Raw genomic sequence first — 20,178 nt, 5'->3', positions numbered from 1 at the left:
GGAGGACGTGGGACCTTCTATAGAGGACTGAGCTGGGGAGGAATGGGCAACGCTAGCATTGGAAAAGACAAGCAATCTTAGTCCGATTACAAAAAAATTAAATAAAAAGTCCTACAATTAAATTAGATTAATTTTAATAGTGCCATAGCTAAAAAGTAACAATGTCATGTCAGGTGCCATTTTTATTAATTTTTTTATTTATTTATTTTTATTTTAGGAGCAGTTAAAATGCTACCGGCTGATCTTGTCCATTTTCCAACATCCGGCTCATGATGTTGTTGCCCCGTACATTTGTGACTTGGCACCTCGAGTTGTTCGTCACCTAAGTCATGCCGATAGCAGAAAACCTCAAAGCCACGCGGAGCTTTTAGTCCTGCAGGAAGGTGTCCGGCTCCTTCAGGTGCTTATCACTGCCAGCGAGGAACAGAATCGTAAGTCTCACATCTGTGTTGGAGAGAGTTTTAGAGATTTATTTTTTTTTTAGAAGTAGAACTTATACTAAGTAGAACTTTTTTATTTTTTTATTAGTAAAACAGACCACATAAACATTGAACATGAAGGGACAGAGTCTACTTAAGGATGATCAAATAAAAATGTTGTAATGAAACCATATTACAAAATGATTTTTAGCCAAAATACATGCATTTAAGTGGAAAAAAATGACCCCAAAAGTGGACAGCTTCTTTTAATACTTTTGGACCTCCCATAAGGAGTATATACTTCTAGGTGGTGTAAAATATTAATGCAGTGAAAGCTTCCTGGAGATCATGCAGCTGTGAAGGCAGGGAGCTGACTATCATACACAGCCGTACTCCTCAAATAGCAGGTAAACCTAATTTATTATCATGTGTACCATGCATACACAGCACTGATCCAGCACTCACTTGTGTTTACAGGTTAGGAAGCACTGACAGTGCCTCCTCCTCCGGACTCAATAATCACTGGGTAATGGGACAGAATTACTGGGTCCTGCTATGCAGGCAGGAAGCTCAAATTTCCCTATAACTGGAGCAATCCTCAATGAAAAGAATATATTAATATATTAACCCCCGTAAGATCTTATTGGGGCACCATGTGTAAAATAAATTAAAATAACAAATAAGAATTAATTAACAAAAATCAATGTAACAATAAATAAACTGAAAAGCAAGACAAAATAAAGAAACCCAAATCATTGCTTCTACATCATTCCCCATCAAACAAGAAAAATAAATATGTCTAATATATAAAAAGTACATGAATAATAAAACCTGAAACTGTGCTTGGTCTGGAATGGGGAAGTAATGTCCCAGGCCTGAACTGGTTAATAAGATATTCATATGATTTGAGAAGACTGGATCTCCCTCCGCAGCTTATTACAGTGTCATTCAGATGTCTCTGGCGCACAAGGTTAGTACTTGGTGCATTGGTGACCCATTTTGTCAGCATCTAGAGCCCTGTATATTTATTATTTCAAACTTTATCAAGTTAGATATATTTTCTCCTTCGCCTCATTGGGGGATACAGGTACTGTGGGTGTATGCTTCTGCCGCCTGGAGGCTGACACTGAAAAAAAGAGGTTAGCTCCTCCTCCGCTGTATACACCCTCGCCCCGGTTGCGGGCGGAATCAGTTTTTGCTTAGTGTCCATTGGAGGCACACGTCTGGTCTTTTTTCTCTCTTCGCCACGACAGCACCCACTGAGAGAGGGGATCCGCCCCTAGGAACAGGAAACCTATAGAGAGATAAATGGGGCGGTCCCCCTCGCTCCCTCAGTTTGGTTTCCTGTTCCTAGAAGGAACCCACAGAGAAGAGGGTGCCCCGCCTGGTAGCCGCCCGCGGGCATTATATGAGCAGCGGGGGCCCCAGAGCTGGAAGCAGCGTCGGGCGAATCAGAGGATGGACTCCCCCCTCAGCTTGTAATGCGGGTGAGGCCTTGGCGGGAGTGTGCCTGACTCACTTTTTGATGTGTGGAGAGCCCGGCACCAGGATTCTCCCTTTACAAGGGACGCACGCATTACAGAGCGCGGCGCAGCGTCGGGGCGGCTGTGGATGGTCCCCTCCACCCCACCTAGCATTGCGAGGCAAGGGAAAGACGGAGTCCCTGAGCTCGCGCGGACGCAGTAAGTGCCGGGAGTGCTTAAGGGGAGAATTACATACCTGACGGGGTTAGCGTATGTCTCTCCGGCGATGCAGGGGCAGCGGTCGGGAGGCGCCCGGCGGAGGAAGAGGCTGGCGCTCCCGTACTAAGACAGGGCGACCCGGAAGTGCAGGAGACAACTTCCGGGGTAGGTGAGGCAGAAGAACGCGGTATCGCCGGGCATCGACCGCGCAGGCGCACTGGGATGAAAGAAAAAAAAAAAAAGAGAAAGTAGGCGAAACAAGGAAGCTGCATAAAAGCACCGGCCAGAGGCGCACAAAAGAACCCGGTTTCGCTCCAGTTAGGACAGCCAGGGGAATCCACACGTGTCGGTACCAGGAGAAGTGGTAGCACGAGAAGGAGTGACAGCACCAGAAGGAGAGGCAGCTCCAGGAGAAATACTAGCAGATGCTCTAGGCAGAGCGAGCCCACGGAGAAGAAGCGGAAGGAGAAGAAACCGTCTCACGCCTCGCCTCGGCCTGAGTCTCGAACTCCGCAGCCGGTACTATGCTGATGAAATTCACGGGTGTTTTTTTTTCGTCAAGCTTCTAGCTGATGGCGCCCCCCTTTTTTCTTTTTTCATACCCCTTAGGCCAAAAGAATGGAGAAAGCTAAACACAGGGAATGTGCCTTATGTTCCCAACCCCTCCCAGATTGTCACCCTAAGAGGTTGTGTCAGATCTGTATCGAGCAGACCCTACAGGAGGAATCCTCGGGGGAAAAAGGAGAATATCCGTACAATAATTAGGAAGAACTTAGGCGGTTCCAGTAGTCGGGGGGGGGGGCAGTCCTCCACCAGAGGGATAGCTTCACCGGCGTCTAGATCGCCTTCAGAGACTGGAGAACTGGACTCAGATCCCAGGAATACCTATCTTCAGACGAGGAGGAACAGATCTGCTTCCCCATGGACAGTGTTAATAATTTGGTAAAGTCTGTGCGGAATACCATGGGGTTATCAGATACTAAAGATCCCAAAACCCCGCAGGAAATAATGTTCGCAGGTATCTCACAGAAGAAGGTCCGGGCCTTCCCAGTAGTTCCAGCAATAAAGGAGCTGGTGAAAAGGGAGTGGGAAAAACAGGGGCAGAGAACCTTTCTCCCCTTAACATCCAAACGGAAATACCCGTTTGATGATGACAAATTGGCGTCTTGGTTGAAAGCCCCCGAAGTGGATGCGGCAGTGGCCTCCACTTCTCGCCGATCTTCCCTACCACTGGAAGACTCGGGAACATTATCTGATCCCTTAGATCGCAAGGCGGATACCTTCTTCAAGCGATCTTGGGAGGCATGCACGGCAGCCTTCAAGCCGGCGATATCAGCTACATGCACGGCGAGGTCCATGATAATATGGTTGGATGATTTGGAGGAAAAGATAAAAAGCGGAGCATCTAGAGACAAGCCCCATTCCTCTATTACCCTGATTAAGGGTGCAGCGGCCTTCCTATCTGATGCTTCAGCTGACTCCCTCCGACTATCTGCCAGCGCGGCAGGATTAACCAACGCAGGCCGGCGGGCCTTATGGTTGAAGGGGTGGAGAGGCGATACGCAGACAAAAAACAAACTCTGCGCTATACCTTGTCAGGGTAAGTACCTGTTTGGCACAGAGCTGGACGAGATCCTGACAAAAGCGGGTGAGAGAAAGAAGGAATTCCCTAACCCGTATGTTCCCTTCAACAGGAGAGCCTTCAGGAAGCCTCCATTTGGTAAAAAGAAAGATTTCAAACCCCAAGACCGCTGGGGCAATAAGGATCCCAAGCAGAGAGGCAGCCTATTTGGGAAACGTCCCTTCAGATCTGGGGACAGATTCCGGTAGCACCAATTCACCGGTAGGTGGCAGGCTACTAGAATTCAGCCACCAATGGGAAAAAATTACATCTAACCCCTGGGCCATTAATATTGTTACATCAGGCCTAAGGCTAGAATTTGTTCGGTACCCACTGGACTCCTTCCTATTGACTTCTCTGAAGTCTCCAACACAGCAGGAAGCATTGGAAATGGAGATTGCAGCGCTCTTGTCTAAGCACGTTCTGATAGATGTTCCAAGAGACGAAAGGGGAATGTGGTTTTATTCTCTCCTGTTTCTAGTCCTTTAAGCCAGATGGTTCGTTTAGGACAATAATTAATTTAAAAAAGCTTAATATGTTTTTGAGGCTGCGGTCCTTTAAAATGGAGTCAATATGTTCAGCAATAAAACTCTTGTTCCCTAGGTGCTATATGGCAGTCTTGGACCTAAAGGATGCCTATTGCCATCTCCCTATGTGCAGAGAGCACCAGAAATTCCTACGAGTGGCAGTTTGGTTAGAAGGCCGAATACGACATGTCCAGTTTACGGCGATGCCGTTCGGATTATCCATGGCACCCCGCGTATTTACCAAGCTAATGCTAAAGGTGATGTCTCACATGTAAGGCTGAAGGACACCTAGTCCCGTACTTGGACGACCTGCTCATAGTAGGGAATTCTGTTTCCCAATGCAAGGGCAGGATAGCTGATATTGTCTCATCCCCGCAGACACTAGGCTGGGTGATCAACTGGGGAAAGTCCAGACTGCAACCAGTAACCTGTCAGACGTTCCTGGGCCTTCAGATAGACTCTGTAAGTCAAAAATGCTTTCTACCAGAAACAAAAGCACGGGCCATAGGTAACAAAATACGGAGGGCAAGTGATAAACCCACGATGTCCTTAAGAGAAGGCATATGTCCTTGTTGGGGTCCCTAATATCATGCATTCCGGCAGTTCAGTGGGCCCAATTCCAATCCAGAAAATTGCAATGGGCCATTTTACAAGAAGCAGATAGGCTGCAAGGGCGGTTGGAAGGGAGGATGTCCTTATCACTAGAAGTGATCAGCTCCATAGAGTGGTGGTTGGACGCACACAATCTAACGGGGGGAGTTCCATCGTGGATTGTCCCCTCTAAAATAGTCACCACGGACGCTAGCCCCTCGGGGTGGGGAGCCCACCTAGGGGAGGATATGGTGCAGGGTCAATGGTCCGAGCTTGAAGTGGGGAGTTCATCTAATAACTAACTAACAGCGATATGCTATATCTAAATTTCTCCCGCAGCTAAGAGGAACCCACATGAGAATCCAATCGGACAATACCACCGCAGTAGCGTACATAAACCGGCAAGGAGGCACGTGATCAGGACCGCTCATGTCTACGCGGAAAGAATCTTAGAGATGGCCGAATCGCATCTCTGCTCCTTGTCTGCGCTCCACATCAGAGGAGTGGACAATTCCAGGGCGGAATTTCTCAGCTGCCAGACTTTACATCAGGGGAGTGGGTCCTCAGCCGGCACATCTTCGAGATGATAGCGGCAAGATGGGGCAGACCAGAAATAGATCTGTTAGCGACAAGGGCCAACAGGCGTGTAGAAAGGTTCGCTTCTCTATACAGAGCGGACAATTCAGACGTGCTCGATGCCCTCCAAGCGCCCTGGACATTCCGACAGGCCTATGCCTACCCTCCAATGGTATTGTTACCAACGGTGGTCAGAAAAATAAGAGAAGGGGCGAAGGTCATCTTGATAGCCCCGTTTTGGCCCAAGAGGTTGTGGTTCTCATGGCTGAGGGTCATGGATTCTCCCACTATGTCGGGACCTTCTCTCACAGGGACCCTGTTACCATCCCCGAGTCAAAGCCCTGCGCCTAGCGGCATGGAATTTGAGAGGGGGTTATTGAAACTAAGAGGGTTCTCAATAATCTGATTGACACCCTTCTACAGAGTAGAAAGGAATCCACAACGAGGATTTACGCTAAAGTATGGAAAAAAATTTTAACCTTTCACCCAGCAAAAAAACTTTCCAGCGAAGTACCTATTACAGCCATTCTAGAATTCCTGCAGAAGGGCCAAGAGTTGAGACTCTCAGTTAACACTCTAAAGGTCCATGTATCGGCTCTAGGAGCCTTATATAACCACAACGTAGCAGGTAGTAAGTGGGTGGCCCGGTTTATTTCGGCTTGTCAGCGAGCGAATCCAGTTCACATTCCTCAGCTACCAACATGGAACCTTAGCTTGGTCTTAGATGCCTTCACTCAGGCCCCGTTCGAGCCCATACACTCGGCATCAATAAAATGCCTTTCATTGAAAACTGCTCTACTGGTAGCTTTAGTCTCAGCAAGAAGAGTAAGTGATCTCCAAGCCCTGTCGGTAGATCCATTCCTGTCAGTAACCCAGGACAGACTAGTGTTAAAAACTAACCCGTTTTATCTTCCCAAATGAGTTACTAAGTTTGAGATCCCAGGAGATCTGCCTACCCTCCTTCTACGAGAGCCCTGCAACACCAGAAGAGGTTAAATATCACACCTTGGACGTGAAGAGAGCAGTACTAGCTTACCTAGATAGGACCAGTCCCTGGAGGCAGAGCAGGTCTCTTTTTGTCTCCTTCCAGGGTAACAAGAAGGGGTCTAGAGTTACGAGGGGCACGTTGTCCAGGTGAATCAGAGACGCGATCACGATGGCATATTCGGCAAAAGGAGAGGACCCTCCACAGGGTATAAAGGCGCACTCTACTCGAGCCATATCATCCTCCTGGGCCGAGAGGGCGAATGTCCCAATTGAGCTAATATGTAAGGCTGCAACCTGGTCTTCTCCATCTACCTTTTATAGTCACTATAGACTAGATTTATCCTCTTCCAAGGATTTGGCCTTTGGTAGATCGGTCCTTAACACTGTGTACCCTCCCAAGTGATTATCTCTGAAAATCTCTCAGTGGGTGCTGTCGTGGCGAAGAGAAAAAACCGGATTACTTACCGGTATTACTCTTTTGTAGAGTCCACGACAGCACCCGCTCACTTCCCTCCCTTAATTTATAAGTTACACGTGGTTCTCTCTGGTGGTGGAGAATGAAATTAGGGATTAATATGTAGATATGTATAGCAAATGTATACGTATGTATAGCAAACGTATACGTATGTATAGATGTGAATGGCTTGTCTAGCAAGTTGACTAAAACATGTATGGCGGTTCCTCCGTTGTTCTCTGTAATCCAAACTGAGGGAGCGAGGGGGACCGCCCCATTTATCTCTCTGTAGGTTTCCTGTTCCTAGGGGCGGATCCCCTCTCTCAGTGGGTGCTGTCGTGAAGAGTATTACCGGTAAGTAATCAGGTTTTTTTTTCCAGACTCGGTCATTTTTTCCATGAAGATAAGACAGGGGCAACGGATCCTATTGAAAGGGTCCGATTTCCCCAAACCAACAACGGGCGAGCACGTGCGAGTGTCGCCTCCACGTATCCTTTCCTGCTACGTGGGACATGATGCCGGACTGAGCACTGACCACCCTAAGGTAGAGAAACCCTTGGCTGTACAGAGGCCTGCGAACAGTCCGTGCGGCCCCCACTGTATCACCAATGCCAGACAGCGGTGATGGAAGGTGGCGGACGGTCCCTCTCCTCATCCCCTATAAGGGAAGATGGAGCTAGGTTGCCTGCACCGTCCTTAAACTTTTTTTGGCCCCCTTCCCCCCCCCCACCTGAGGATGAAGAGGGACGTCGAGGGGTGAGGTATGGAAGGAGGTGGGCTGGGAGGGCTGCTGCGGACCCCCGTGGTCGGTGCTACTGGCGCCGTTCTTAGGCATTCCGGGCTCCCTGGCTGCACCACATAGCGTGGCATCCGGCGGCACAGGCTCCTGGCCCGGTGTCCGGCGGTCCTGCCCAAAGTCCGGGCGCAGGCCGGAAATTTAGTCTCCGGCTTTTCTCAGAGCTAGGCCGCGGGCGGAAGTCCCGCTCCCCGTGACACGGCCACTTCCGGCAGACCCGCCCATCAGGGCCTTGGGCGATGGCAAAAATTTAGTCCCCGGTTTTTGCCAGGAACTAGGCCGCAGATGGAAGTTCTGCCCTATGACGTCACCTTGGCATATCAATTAGCAGCCATCATGTCCAGAAAAGCAAAGGTACACACATTCTTGTATGTTGCGTGCACCTCCTGTCAGTCCGCCTTCCACGGGCGCAAACCAAGCAGATTTGCGAAGCCTGCGATTCTGAATGTGCCAAGGAGCCCTCTCCTGCGACCGAGACCAGTGTACCGAGCCTCCCAGAATGGGCCCTGTCTCTGTCGCAGTCCACGGCATCGCTTACGAGAGCAATCGAGTCCCTTCGGGCCCCAGATATTGGCAGGGATATCGGCTCGCCTGTGTTAGAGGAGCCTCCGGCCTGCAGGGGCCACTCTCACTCCAGGCAGACGCGGGGGAAACGAACCCACACAGCATCTCCCGGTCCATCTGGTGCTTCGGCATCCATAAGTTCGGCCTCTCGCTCACCTTCACCAAGGGTCGTTAACGGGAGCTCAGATTATGACTCGGATGAGCCACTTGATTTCGGGTACTCCACAATACCGGGAAACAATTGACAGTCTCATTGAGGTCGTCAACCAGACCCTTGGGATCGAAGATGATTCCACCTTGGCCTCAGGTCATAAGGTCTCATTTAAGCGAGCAAAGCGGTCACATAGAGTGTTTAATTCTCACCCAGATTTTGAGGACATAGTACAACAAAACAGAAAGCGGCCCGACAAACGGTTCTCAGGGCAAAAGGCGCTCGAGGCGAGATATCCGTTCACCCCTGATCTCCATAAGAAATGGGCAGAGTCCCCAACGGTCGATCCACCTGTGTCACGCTTGGCCTCTAGGACCCTGTTATCCATACCTAGTGGGTCCTCTATCAAGGATCCCACTGACCGTCTCATAGAGCCTGGCTCGCTGAGTATTTGAGGCCTCGTTCCACATTAATGAGGATATATTGTCCTGCCCTCTTTTTGTCCAGCACCGGTACACCGTGTGGAAAAGGCTCTTCATACGTTGGACCTGGTGAGATCTCTTAGGAGGTACGTATCACGGACGGCACTCTTTCGTCAGACGGACACGCTGTTCGTGCTTCTCGAGGGGCGCAGGAAGGGACTCGCTGCCTCAAAATCGACCATAGCCAGGTGGATTCGCTTTACTATTCAGGAGTCTTACCGCATCAGAGGCACACCAGTTCCAGCAGGGATCGGAGCAAACTCTACTCGGGCAGTGGGCGCCTCTTGGGCGCTTCGGCACCAGGCATCGGTTGAACAGGTTTGCAAGGCTGCAAGCTGGTCCAGCTTGCACACATTCACAAAGCACTACAATATCCATACTCAGGCTTCGTCAGATGCGAGTCTGGGTAGAAGGATTCTCCAAGCAGCGGTGGCGCACCTTTAGACAGGAGGTGCATGTAGCTTGGATCGGTGAGTCAACTTCCCACCCAGGGACTGCTTTAGGACGTCCCACAGTACCTGTGTCCCCCAATGAGGCGAAGGAGAAACATGGATTTTTGTGATAAACTCACTGTAAAATCCTTTTCTCTGAGATGCTCATTGGGGGACACAGCACCCACCCTGTTAGCCAAGTTGGCTTCTGTTTTAATATACTGTTTTGTTTAAGTAATATACCTTTATTGAATGATATTAGGGTGGCGTCTTTTCTAGACATGTTGTTACCTGTATTAAGGTTTATATTGTCTGTTTTTTGTTTTATCTCCTGCTTTTGCACCCAACTGATTCCGCCCGCAACCGGGGTGAGGGCGTATACGGCGGAGGAGGAGCTAACCTCTTTTTTTCACTTAGTGTCTCCAGGCAGCAGAAGCAAACACCCACAGTAGCCGTGTCCCCCAATGAGCATCTCAGAGAAAAGGATTTTACTGTGAGTTTATCACAAAAATCCATGTTTTTATATATTTGCAAGGTGAAAGTTTGGTAAAATCATGTTGTCATTTTGTTCCGCAGGACCTCCCATTGTTTCCATGCTTTTGCATCTACTCATCTCCTTTCTTTTGGATGAAAATACTCTGGGTTCTGCCTCTCCGTGCTCCAGAGCTCTCCACGACTTTGGCTTGCAAAGCCTCACGCAGTTCGGGGCCAGCTACCCTGAGCAGTTTCGTAATCTAATGAGTTCTTCCACAGCACTACGTTCTCGCCTAGAAGCTGCTCTGCGGGGCAATCAGGAAAGCTTCAAACCTAAACCTCTTACTGCCAGGGGAGGAGGACAAGGGTCCCCAAGCATCCAGCTCAAGACAAACTTTCTGTGAAACTTTTCGTGAAGTTGCACCACTCCAGTCCTTGCAGCCTTAATACTTGGTCACAGCTTTTACAGTTACTATCAGAAGTGCCTGTGATATCGAGACGTGGCTCTGTCCTTTCTATTAATGAAAGTTTTCCTGTATGTTATTGTGTCTCCATAATCTAATGCCTTAACAGACTGGTTCTTAATTGTTTAATGGAACTGCCACAGATACAGTGGTTTGACCTTGATGAATAAAATAGGAGCTTCACCATCTAAAATAATGTAGAAACTATTTCAGCACTAACATAAAGCGAATGTAAAAGAGTCATAAATGTGCATATGAAATAGGGGCTGGGTGCAAGGCGTCTTTTCACCAACCGGTGCAAGGCAATGAAAGCAGAACTGGCGACAGTGTTGGTTTAGATTCATTCTCCCCAGAATTCGGAGCTTGCATCTGCTTTGAACTTGGTAGCACTTTTCCATTGTCATATATACCTGTAATAGGCTTCTGTATACAGGGCACATACACAAATCTTTACAGTCCATGCGACTACATGTTGAAGGATTAATGAAAAAATTTCTTTTATGCACTGCCGTACCGAATACTGTGTGTTGAGTTTAGTTGCATCACTACTACTTTTACAGTTTTTTACTGCACTACTTTCCCAACTCTATTTTATGGTTTTTTATATTATAATTCCTAAATGACCTAGAACCTTAACACTTTTTGACTACCTAAAAATGCTTTGATAAAGTTATGTTGTGTCTGTAAGAGTCCTATTAACTTAGAGGGTATTCCCATCTCCAAAATCCTATCCTAATATGCAGTAGGTGTAATAATAGTAAAAATATTAGCAAATACCTCCAGTTAAAAATGTACCTCCAGTTCTTCTGATTAGCTATGTTGCTTACTCCATGTGCAGGGCATTGCAGTTGCTTAGATATCCATGGTAAGGGGCACTGATATTGTGACAGTTAGTTGTTAGTAGCCATGACCATGGATACCTAAGCTACTGCAATGCCTAGCACATGGGGTAAGCTACATAGGTTATCAGGAGAATTATACTACATTTCTAATTGGAGATATTTGCTAATATTATTGATATATCTACCACATATTTGGATAGAATCTTGGAGATGGGAATTCTCCTTTAACATTACAGTTTATTCTCCAACTCAGTGGAAGTTCTACCTTTCTACACTGTCAAACTTTGTCACTTTTCATATTGTGCTTCTTTTGTCAAGTGTCACCATCTGAGCTAAAGTTTGGGGCTGCAGCCATAAAAGCATTTGCAGCTCTGATTATGAGTTTGGGGGCATTGTACAAGGAGCTGTGCCCCTTTTACTTCTGCAGTCTGTGAGCTCATGATCCTCATCTGATGTCATCCACTGACCTGTCAGTAAAGCCAGGATCACACATGCGAGGAATACGGCCGAGTCTCGCATGTTGATATCCAGCACCGCCATCGCCACTGAGATAGGAGTGTGCGGCCGCATAGCAATACATGCAGCCGCATGTTCCGCTCCTGAGTGCCTGCGGCAGTGCCGGGTATTAACATGCGAGACTCGGCCGTATTCCTCGCATGTGTGATCCCGGCCTGTCTGTTAATCTGTGAAATAGATCTTCATTACCTTTTTCATTATTGTTTTGGTCGAGTTTTTTCTGTTTCGTCCTGTTACCTGTTTGCTGATGTATCATTTATTTGCTTTGCGTTAATCAAAGTGATACAGTCTTATAAAAACCACATGAAGATGTTGAAAATGATTCTGCTTGATGTGGTTTCAAAATACATCTCCAGCAAAGAGGAACGATCTTATTTTGGGTGTCACTGGCTTGGTTTTGCATGATGAACGTTCAGGATTGTACTTTTCTAAATTAATATATTGTGACTAATTGGCCTTAGATAAAACATAGGGACTAATTTACACAAAAATATAGTGGACATATTCTCGTGCTATTATTGCTTTAAGTCCAGGCCCAACTAAGGATCTCTTGATCATGAAAGCTTTATAGGCAAATTTGAGGCTCTTAATTAAGGTCACAAAACTTGTGGTTGGGCCTGGACTTGCATCCCATTTCAGAAAAGGAAGTTTGGCCACTTTACAGTCCTGTGAATTAGCCTTATAGGGGTATTCTCATATTATTGAAATAGCATGAAAATAAGCAATTTTGCAGTTGACTTGCTTTGTCTATTAGCTGTCATTTTCTTGCAATGAGAGCTTTTATCTTACATGGGGTACTTCTTGGTTCCAAGGCGCTCAGCCACCAAGGAGAAGTAGATGATTCTGGGAGAGGCATTACCGCCTAACATCCCAGTCAGCTCTCTCCAGCCCATTGACTTCTATGGAACAGTTTCACATTGTGTTCTGTGTCCCCGTCGGGGAATACGTCCAAATTCCCCCTCAACGGGTTTGGAAGCATGCGCCGAGGGGGCCATAGACTGTAATGATTATGGCAGAGCGAACGTGCACTCTACCGTACACTTTTTTCTGGATTGTACCCCTACAGGAGGTGAACCCTCAGCTGTAGTAGACTGCATCTTAGTGTCCACCTCCTGTAGGCGTACACTCCGGAAAAAGTGCGTGGCAAAGCGCACATTCACTCTGTTGTCAATATTACAGTCTATGGCCACATCAACGCATGCATCCGGACCCCGTTTTCCAGTGAATTTCAGACGTATGCCCCAACAGGGACACAGAACGTATTATGAAAGCAGCCTTGGCTAATCACCTTCCTCACCCTTTTACTCAGCTCCTGACAGGGCGCTTTTATCAGTCTTGTAGAATAACAGTCACCCGGACCCAAGCATTGGCACCTTTCAGAGCAGTTCTTTTTAAAAACTGCTCTCACTTTCTTGAGCCATGTACTGGTTCAAACTTGTTATATCTTTACGTAAATATAATGATAGTATATTAGTATAGACACGGAACAAGAACTGACAGATAATCATGTGTAGTAGCAGAAAGTAGCGTCTCATCAGAGCTGTCACTAAAGGAAGAGTGCCCTCCCTGCAAGCAACCAGGAAAGAAGGAGACTGCAGAGCTAAGAGTTGCTCAAGAGAAACCTTCAGAATACCTCTTTAACACCCCCTGAAGCTCTGCATGTTGACTTTGGTATAGTAGATGCAAACTGATTCCTTAAGAAAAACAAAACAGCGGTGGATTCTAAGGTGACATGTAAAGGATCATTGTAAACTAGAACTGACCGACACCCATACAAAGTACAATAATACTGCACAGTATGAACACAACACTACATTGCTTGGCTAATGAGAACATTGAACATGTGTATCTACTGTAAGTTTATTATAAAATCCACGAAAACCTGGAGGATAGGATGCTGCCTGACTTTTTCAACGCAGCGACAGAGGACGAGTTAACAGAACAAAAGTCAAAGCAAATAAAGGTAATGAAGATATTTCACAAAGATTTATGTGGACTCCATAGTCGATCTCAATGGCGTCTCCCCCCCCCCCCTTTTTTCCCCCCTAAAATGAAGACGAATGTTAAATGTTTTGAAATCTGTTTTGTGCAAATATAAGATTGTAACGCCCAAAACAATAATATTTCTAATTCTACTGTGAAGTCACATGAGTATGCAAAATAATTGTGGGATCTGTGTTTATTTTCTTACAGTTTTAATCCTATGCTTCAATTGCACATTTTTACCAAGATTTTTTCTGAATTAGCAACACTAGATGTAATTCCCCGTCCTTTGCGTGTTTGTGCGTCGCCTATCCTATCGTTTCTACAATTGTATCTTGTGTGGTTATAATGCAGTATTAAATGTGAACGCACTGCGGTGTCTTGGCTCTGCGGTGTCTGGGTGCCGTGGTGTCTTGGCTCTGCCGCTATGAATTTGTGCACTGTATTTTTCGTACTGATTTGTGTTGGTATTTTTAATCTTTTCGTACTCTAACACTGCCTGATTGATTGTTATACAGACTCCTGGTGTAGTTAGAAGATTCAGTTTTAAATAAAGTTCCATTAACTTACCCAATTTGCCTTGTTTCTTTGTGCACGTCTGACTTGTGGCAAATTCTTCCAGGCATCTGTGTGCATTTACAAAGCATTTCTGGTAGTGATGAGCGAATGTGCTGGGATAAGGTGTTATCTGAGCATGCTCGGATGCTTCGGCGTGCTTTTGAATACTATGTTCGAGTCCCAGCGGCTGCATGTCTCGGTACCTAAGTCTGGTGGCTCACCTTTCCATTTGCCCAGACAGGTCTCAAATGGACAGGAGCAGAGATGGGATCCCAGCTGAGCGCGTAATTATTATTATTTATTTATATAGCGCCATTAATTCCATGGTGCCGTACATGAGAAGGGGGTTACATACAAAGTTATAGATATTGTTAACAGTAAACAAATTTACAATGACAGACTGGTGCGGAGGAGGGAGGACCCTGTCCTTGCGGACTTACATTCTACGGGATAGTGGGGAAGAGACAGCAGGTCGGGGGTGCAGCATCTCTGGTGGTGATGAGGCGGCAGAATGGTCATTGCAGGCTGTAAGCTTTCCTGAAAAGATGGGTTTTCAGGTTCCGTTTGAAGGATCCGAGGGTGGTAGATAATCAGACTTGTTGAGGCATCGAGTTCCAGAGGATGGGTATATTCGGGAGAAATCTTGGAGGCGGTTGTGTGAGGAACGAATAAGCGTGGAGGAGAGTAGGAGGTCTTGGGAGGATCGAAGATTATGTGAGGGAAGATATTGGGAGATTAGTTCAGAGATATAGGGAGGGAACAGGTTGTGGATGGCTTTGTAGGTCAGTGTTAGTAGTTTGAACTGGATTCATTTGTGAATTGGGAGCCAGTGGAGGATTTGCAGAGGAGAGAGGTGGATTAGTCGGGCAGCAGAGTTGAGGACAGACTGGAGTGGTGCAATAGAGTTAGTAGCAGGGAGGCCACAGAGGAGAGTGTTGCAGTAGTCAAGTCGGGAGATGATGAGGGCATGTACAAGAGTTTTAGTAGATTGAAGGCTGAGGAAGGGATGGATTCTGGAAATATTTTTGAGTTGGAGGCGACAGGAGGTGGCAAGAGTTTGGACATGTGGTTTGAAGAACAGGGCAGAGTCTAGAGTTACTCCGAGGCAGCGGATTTCAGGTGCGGGAGAGAGCGTGATGCCGTTTACCAGAATAGATAGATCGGGTAGGGAAGATACGTCAGATGGAGGAAAGATAATGTGTTCAGTTTTCTCTACAACCCCTGGCAAAAATTATGTAATCACTGGCCTTAGAGGATGTTCAGTCAGTTGTTTAATTTTGTAGAAAAAAAGCAGATCACAGACATGGCACAAAACTAAAGTCAATTCAAATGGCATCTTTGTGGCTTTAAGAAACACTAAAAGAGATCAAGAACAAAAAATGTGGTAGTCCGTAATGGTTATTTTTTTAAATCAAGCATAGGGGAAAAATTATGTAATCACTCAATTCTGAGGAAAAAGTTATGGAATCACCCTGTAAATTTTCATTCCCAAAACTAACACCTGCATCAAATTAGATCTGCTTGTTAGTCTGCATCTAAAAAGGAGTGAGCACACCTTGGAGAGCTGTTGCACCAAGTGGACTGACATGAATCATGGCTCCAACACGAGAGATGTCAGTTGAAAAAAAGGAGAGGATTATCAAACTCTTAAAAGAGGGTAAATCATCACGCAATGTTGCATAAGATGTTGGTTGTTCACAGTCAGCTGTGTCTAAAATCTAGACCAAATACAAACAACATGGGAAGGTTGTTAAAGGCAAACATACTGGTAGACCAAGGAAGACATCAAAGCGTCAAGACCGGAAACTTAAAGCAATATGTCTCCAAAACAGGAAATGCACAACAAAACAAATAAGGAACGAATGGGAGGAAACTGGAGTCAATGTCTGTGACCGAACTGTAAGAAACCGCCTAAAGGAAATGGGATTTACATACAGAAAAGCTAAACGAAAGCCATCATTAACACCTAAACAGAAAAAAACAAGGTTACAATGGGCTAAGGAAAAGAAATCGTGGACTGTGGATGACTGGATGAAAGTCATATTCAGTGAGGAATCGCGAATCTGCATTGGGCAAGGTGAGGACGCTGGAACTTTTATTTGGTGCCGTTCCAATGAGATTTATAAAGATGACTGCCTGAAGAGAACATGCAAATTTCCACAGTAATTGATGATATCGGGCTGCATATCAGGTAAAGGCACTGGGGAGATGGCTGTCATTACATCTTCAATAAATGCAGAAGTTTATTATAACAACCCTGCTGGCATCACTGCATGGCCTCCCATCCCCTGCACACCAACTTACTTTCTGCTTCAAGCCATGCTGTGAATTCTGTCTGTTGCCAGTCCTGTGCTCTGTGCCTCTGCTCTCCTGTATGTTTCCTGGCTATGTGTGTATAGGGGGGTGGCACCAGAACTCTCTGGTTCTTATGCAGTCAGGGTGCACCTGTCTAATCTGTCCCTGACCAGTCACCTAGAGCCCTTGACTATTTAGTTCCGCCACACCCACTGAAACATTGCCTGTGCAATGTCTAATCTCAGTATCTTGCTGCTGAGGAAGCCAGGCCCTGTCCTGTGTATTTCCTCCTCCTCTGGAGGAATACTTCTTATCTTGCTTTGTACCTTGTCTGCCTGCCAGGAGGCTGAATATCCTGGCCCTTGAGTCTTGGTCCCAGTACCTTGTCTGTCCTACCTTAGTCTCCCTTTCTCCTTGTCTGTGGTTCCTTCCCTGCTGTGTCTTTCCTTGTGTCCTCCCTGTCTGTGCATCTGCACCTTTGCAGCTCTGCCTGTGCATCTGCACCTTTGCAGCTCTGCCTGTGCATCTGCTCCCTTGCCGCTCTGCCTGTGCATCTGCTCCCTTGCCGCTCTGCCTGTGCATCTGCTCCCTTGCCGCTCTGCCTGTGCATCTGCTCCCTTGCCGCTCTGCCTGTGCATCTGCTCCCTTGCCGCTCTGCCTGTGCATCTGCTCCCTTGCCGCTCTGCCTGTGCATCTGCTCCCTTGCCTCTCTGCCTACTCTGCACTCCTGCGGCTCAGTTCCTAACCTGTTCCAACATATTCCACTTCTTCCTGCCTATACCTGCCCCTGCTGTGTGAACAGGCCCCTACCTGTTCCTTTCTGAGCCATTCCCGCTTGCCCTGTGTCTCCAAGCCGTGCCTGCCTGCCAGTGTACCAAGCCGTGCCTGCTTGCCCAGTGTCTCAGCCTGCCTGTCCAAGTGACTTGTCCCCGATTGGGATCAGCAGCCACAGCCAGACACCACCCCGGAGTGGCACCCGACAGCTACCTGCCGCACAAGCCTGACCTCACCATCACAGGCTCCAGTGAAGACCGAGGTAGCTGCCGTAGTCACGCCGCTTCCAGGGTAGTCTGGTTTGTGGCACAGTGGGGCCACACCCCCCCCCCCCCCACGGCTCGCGCCATTCAGCCAAGGCGCGACCGTGACATTTATGTTGATATTTTGGACACGTTTCTTATCCCATCAGTTGAAAGAATGTTTGGGGATGATGAAATCATTTTTCAAGATGATAATGCATCCTGCCATAGAGCAAAAACTGTGAAAACATTCCTTGAAAAAAGACACATTTGGTCAATGTCATGGGCTGCAAATAGTCCAAATCTCAATCCAATTGAAAGTGGAAGTTGAAGAAAATGGTCCATGACAAGGCTCCAACCTGCAAAGCTGATCTGGCAGCAGCAATCTGAGAAAGTTGGAGCTAGATTGATGAAGAGTACTGTTTGACACTCATTAAGTCCATGCCTCAGAGACTGCAAGCTGTTATAAAAGCCAGAGGTAGTGCAACAAAATACTAGTGATGTGTTGAAGTGATTTTTTTTTTTTGTTTGTTTTTCATGATTCCATAATTTTTTCCCTCAGAATTGAATGACTCCATAATATTTCCCCTATGCTTGGTCTAAAAAAGTAACCATTACTGACTACCACATTTTTTATTCTTGATTTCTTTTAGTGTTTCTTAAAGCCAGAAATTTGCCATTTGAAATGACTTTAGGTTTGTGCAATGTCTTTGATCTGCTTTTTTTTCCTACAAAAATAAACAACTGAATGAACATCCTCCAAGGCCGGTGATTCCACAATTTTTGCCAGGGGTTGTACATTGAGTATTAGGAAGCGAGAGGTGAAAAAGGAGGTTATGGCTGATAGACATTCCGTGATTCTGGACAGCAGAGAGGTGACGTCTGGGCCCGAGAGGTAGATCTGAGTGTCGTCCGCATACAGGTGGTACTGGAAGCCATGGGACTTTGAGTTGTCCTAGGTCAAGGGTATAGATGGAAAAAAGTAGGGGCCCCAGGACAGAGCGTAATGAAACATTTTTGGGAACGTTGGATGCACAGTTCAGGAGGAAGCCACAGCAACTTATACTATGCAAAAAGGGGCAGTAAACCAGCACTAACACACTGTCACCAATGTACAAACACACTATTCATAGTCCATTACTTTACACTTTTTAATCAAAAAATGTTAGCTATCTCATGTTCTTTCTGTATATAACAATAGCGGAGTTTATATATCTATTAATTCCGGTGTACTGATGCATAGTGCCTGTGTTTGTATATTGGCCACAGCGCATGTGTCCCGCATCTATAATATGACGGGCTAAGCGTCACTCTGTCCGAAGCCTATATCGACTTTGCAGTGTGTCTTCAGCAATATGGCGCCGGACAGCGCTATGGGCATGTGCGTACTTCGGCGCCAGACTCCTCCCCGGCCTCCAGCAGAACTTGACAATGCTGGAGCACAGGAAAGAAGGGTGAGTATAAATTTTTTTTTATTGTATGTGTGTAGTTTAATAGGGGTAAGGGGACCATGCATACCAGGAAAGGGGGGGGGGGTTGTGAGGGGACCATGCATACCAGCATTGGGGGCGTGAGGGGACCATGTATACCAGGATGGGAGGGGGGGAGGTGAGAGGACCATGCATACCAGGATGGGGGGGGGGTGAGGGGACCATGCATACCAGTATTGAGGGTGAGGGGTAGCATGCATACCAGGATTGGGGGGTAAGGGGGCCATGCAAACCAGGATAGGGATGAGTGGGGCAACACATACCAGGATGGGAGACCATATACCAATAAAAATGCTTGCCACCCGGGCGTAGAATGGGTTCATAGCTAGTATTAATACGATACGGTTTGGTGTGTCAAAGATCACAGCCAGGGGTCACACTGAACCCGCCACACTGTTACCTCTTTGTCTGCTGTCCCCTGTCATCAGAACACTTGACTGATTAATGGAGAAGACTGCAGGCTGTTCCTATTAATAAGCCCTTTATTGGGGAACTGACAGTGTGCGTATGGTATATACATCTCTGATTCCAACACATGGAATATATACCCTGGTACGGTCATTGCTGCCTCCACCTATCGTTCATACAGGCTGACTGGACGCCTGGTTCTGGTAGCATGTGGATTTCAGGAGTGCGGTTTACAGAACAAAAGGAACTATTACATTTTATCTTTAGTCTAGAATGCTAGGCAGTATTTATAAAATCATCGTACAAAGGGGACACAACAATGCAACAAATACTATGACATAAAATAAAGAGGATTACAAGAGAAAATAACTAAACCTGGCTTCACTGCAATGGCTTCAGAGATTAGCGGATGGAAACAATGGACCAGTACGGATGGGTAAGAAGTAATGCCATGAAATGACCTGTCCGGGGCCCCGGGCCCTCCGCTGGGACATCATGTCCGTTCACCTATGAGGCCTGTGATTGGCTGCAGCAGTCAGGTGACTAGAGAGGGATGTCGCTGGCTGCGACTCTGAGGAGGAGACATTCAGGCACCTGCAGACTTTTTATTTAATTATATCCTTTACCAAGAATGGTGGAAAAACACACAAACCTTAGTAAATCCCCCCACTGCCCTTCCCAGGCAGTAACCCCTGCTTCTAGTGCTGTGACACTGTTCTGCGCCCACTCGTGAGTCACATGTCGCGGCTCTCTGGTGTAGCATGGGGCAATAAGTCGCACAGAGGGAGGGAATATCAGGAACTCATGGATTCCATTGATCTTGTGGTTACCAGTCTGCGCCTGGGCGGGGG

General features: G+C 46.9%; 1 protein-coding gene and 1 long non-coding RNA gene across 4 annotated transcripts in view; one reads left to right on the top strand and one right to left on the bottom strand.

Annotated features, from left to right (window-relative positions):
* The window catches only part of HEATR5A (HEAT repeat containing 5A), a 131,942-nt gene extending 117,813 nt beyond the window's left edge, over positions 1-14,129 (top strand). For all 3 annotated transcript variants that reach the window (XM_073577810.1, XM_073577811.1, XM_073577813.1), the window contains 2 exons: positions 218-431; positions 9,858-14,129. In XM_073577810.1, the coding sequence (XP_073433911.1) occupies positions 218-431; positions 9,858-10,159 (516 nt within the window). In that variant the 3' untranslated portion in view covers positions 10,160-14,129. The remainder of the gene's footprint in view (positions 1-217; positions 432-9,857) is intronic.
* On the bottom strand, positions 180-20,163 carry LOC141091988 (uncharacterized). The gene is made up of 2 exons (XR_012232638.1): positions 19,703-20,163; positions 180-444 (listed from the first exon to the last, which is right to left on the bottom strand). It is a non-coding gene; the product is annotated as an uncharacterized lncRNA (long non-coding RNA).
* Positions 20,164-20,178: the final 15 nt, after the last annotated feature.

This window comes from Dendrobates tinctorius, unplaced genomic scaffold (genome assembly GCF_039654945.1).
Source record: "Dendrobates tinctorius isolate UK_male_01 unplaced genomic scaffold, ASM3965494v1 ptg000057l, whole genome shotgun sequence".
Lineage (NCBI taxonomy): Eukaryota > Metazoa > Chordata > Amphibia > Anura > Dendrobatidae > Dendrobates > Dendrobates tinctorius.
This window is presented reverse-complemented; position numbering and strand designations above follow the sequence as displayed.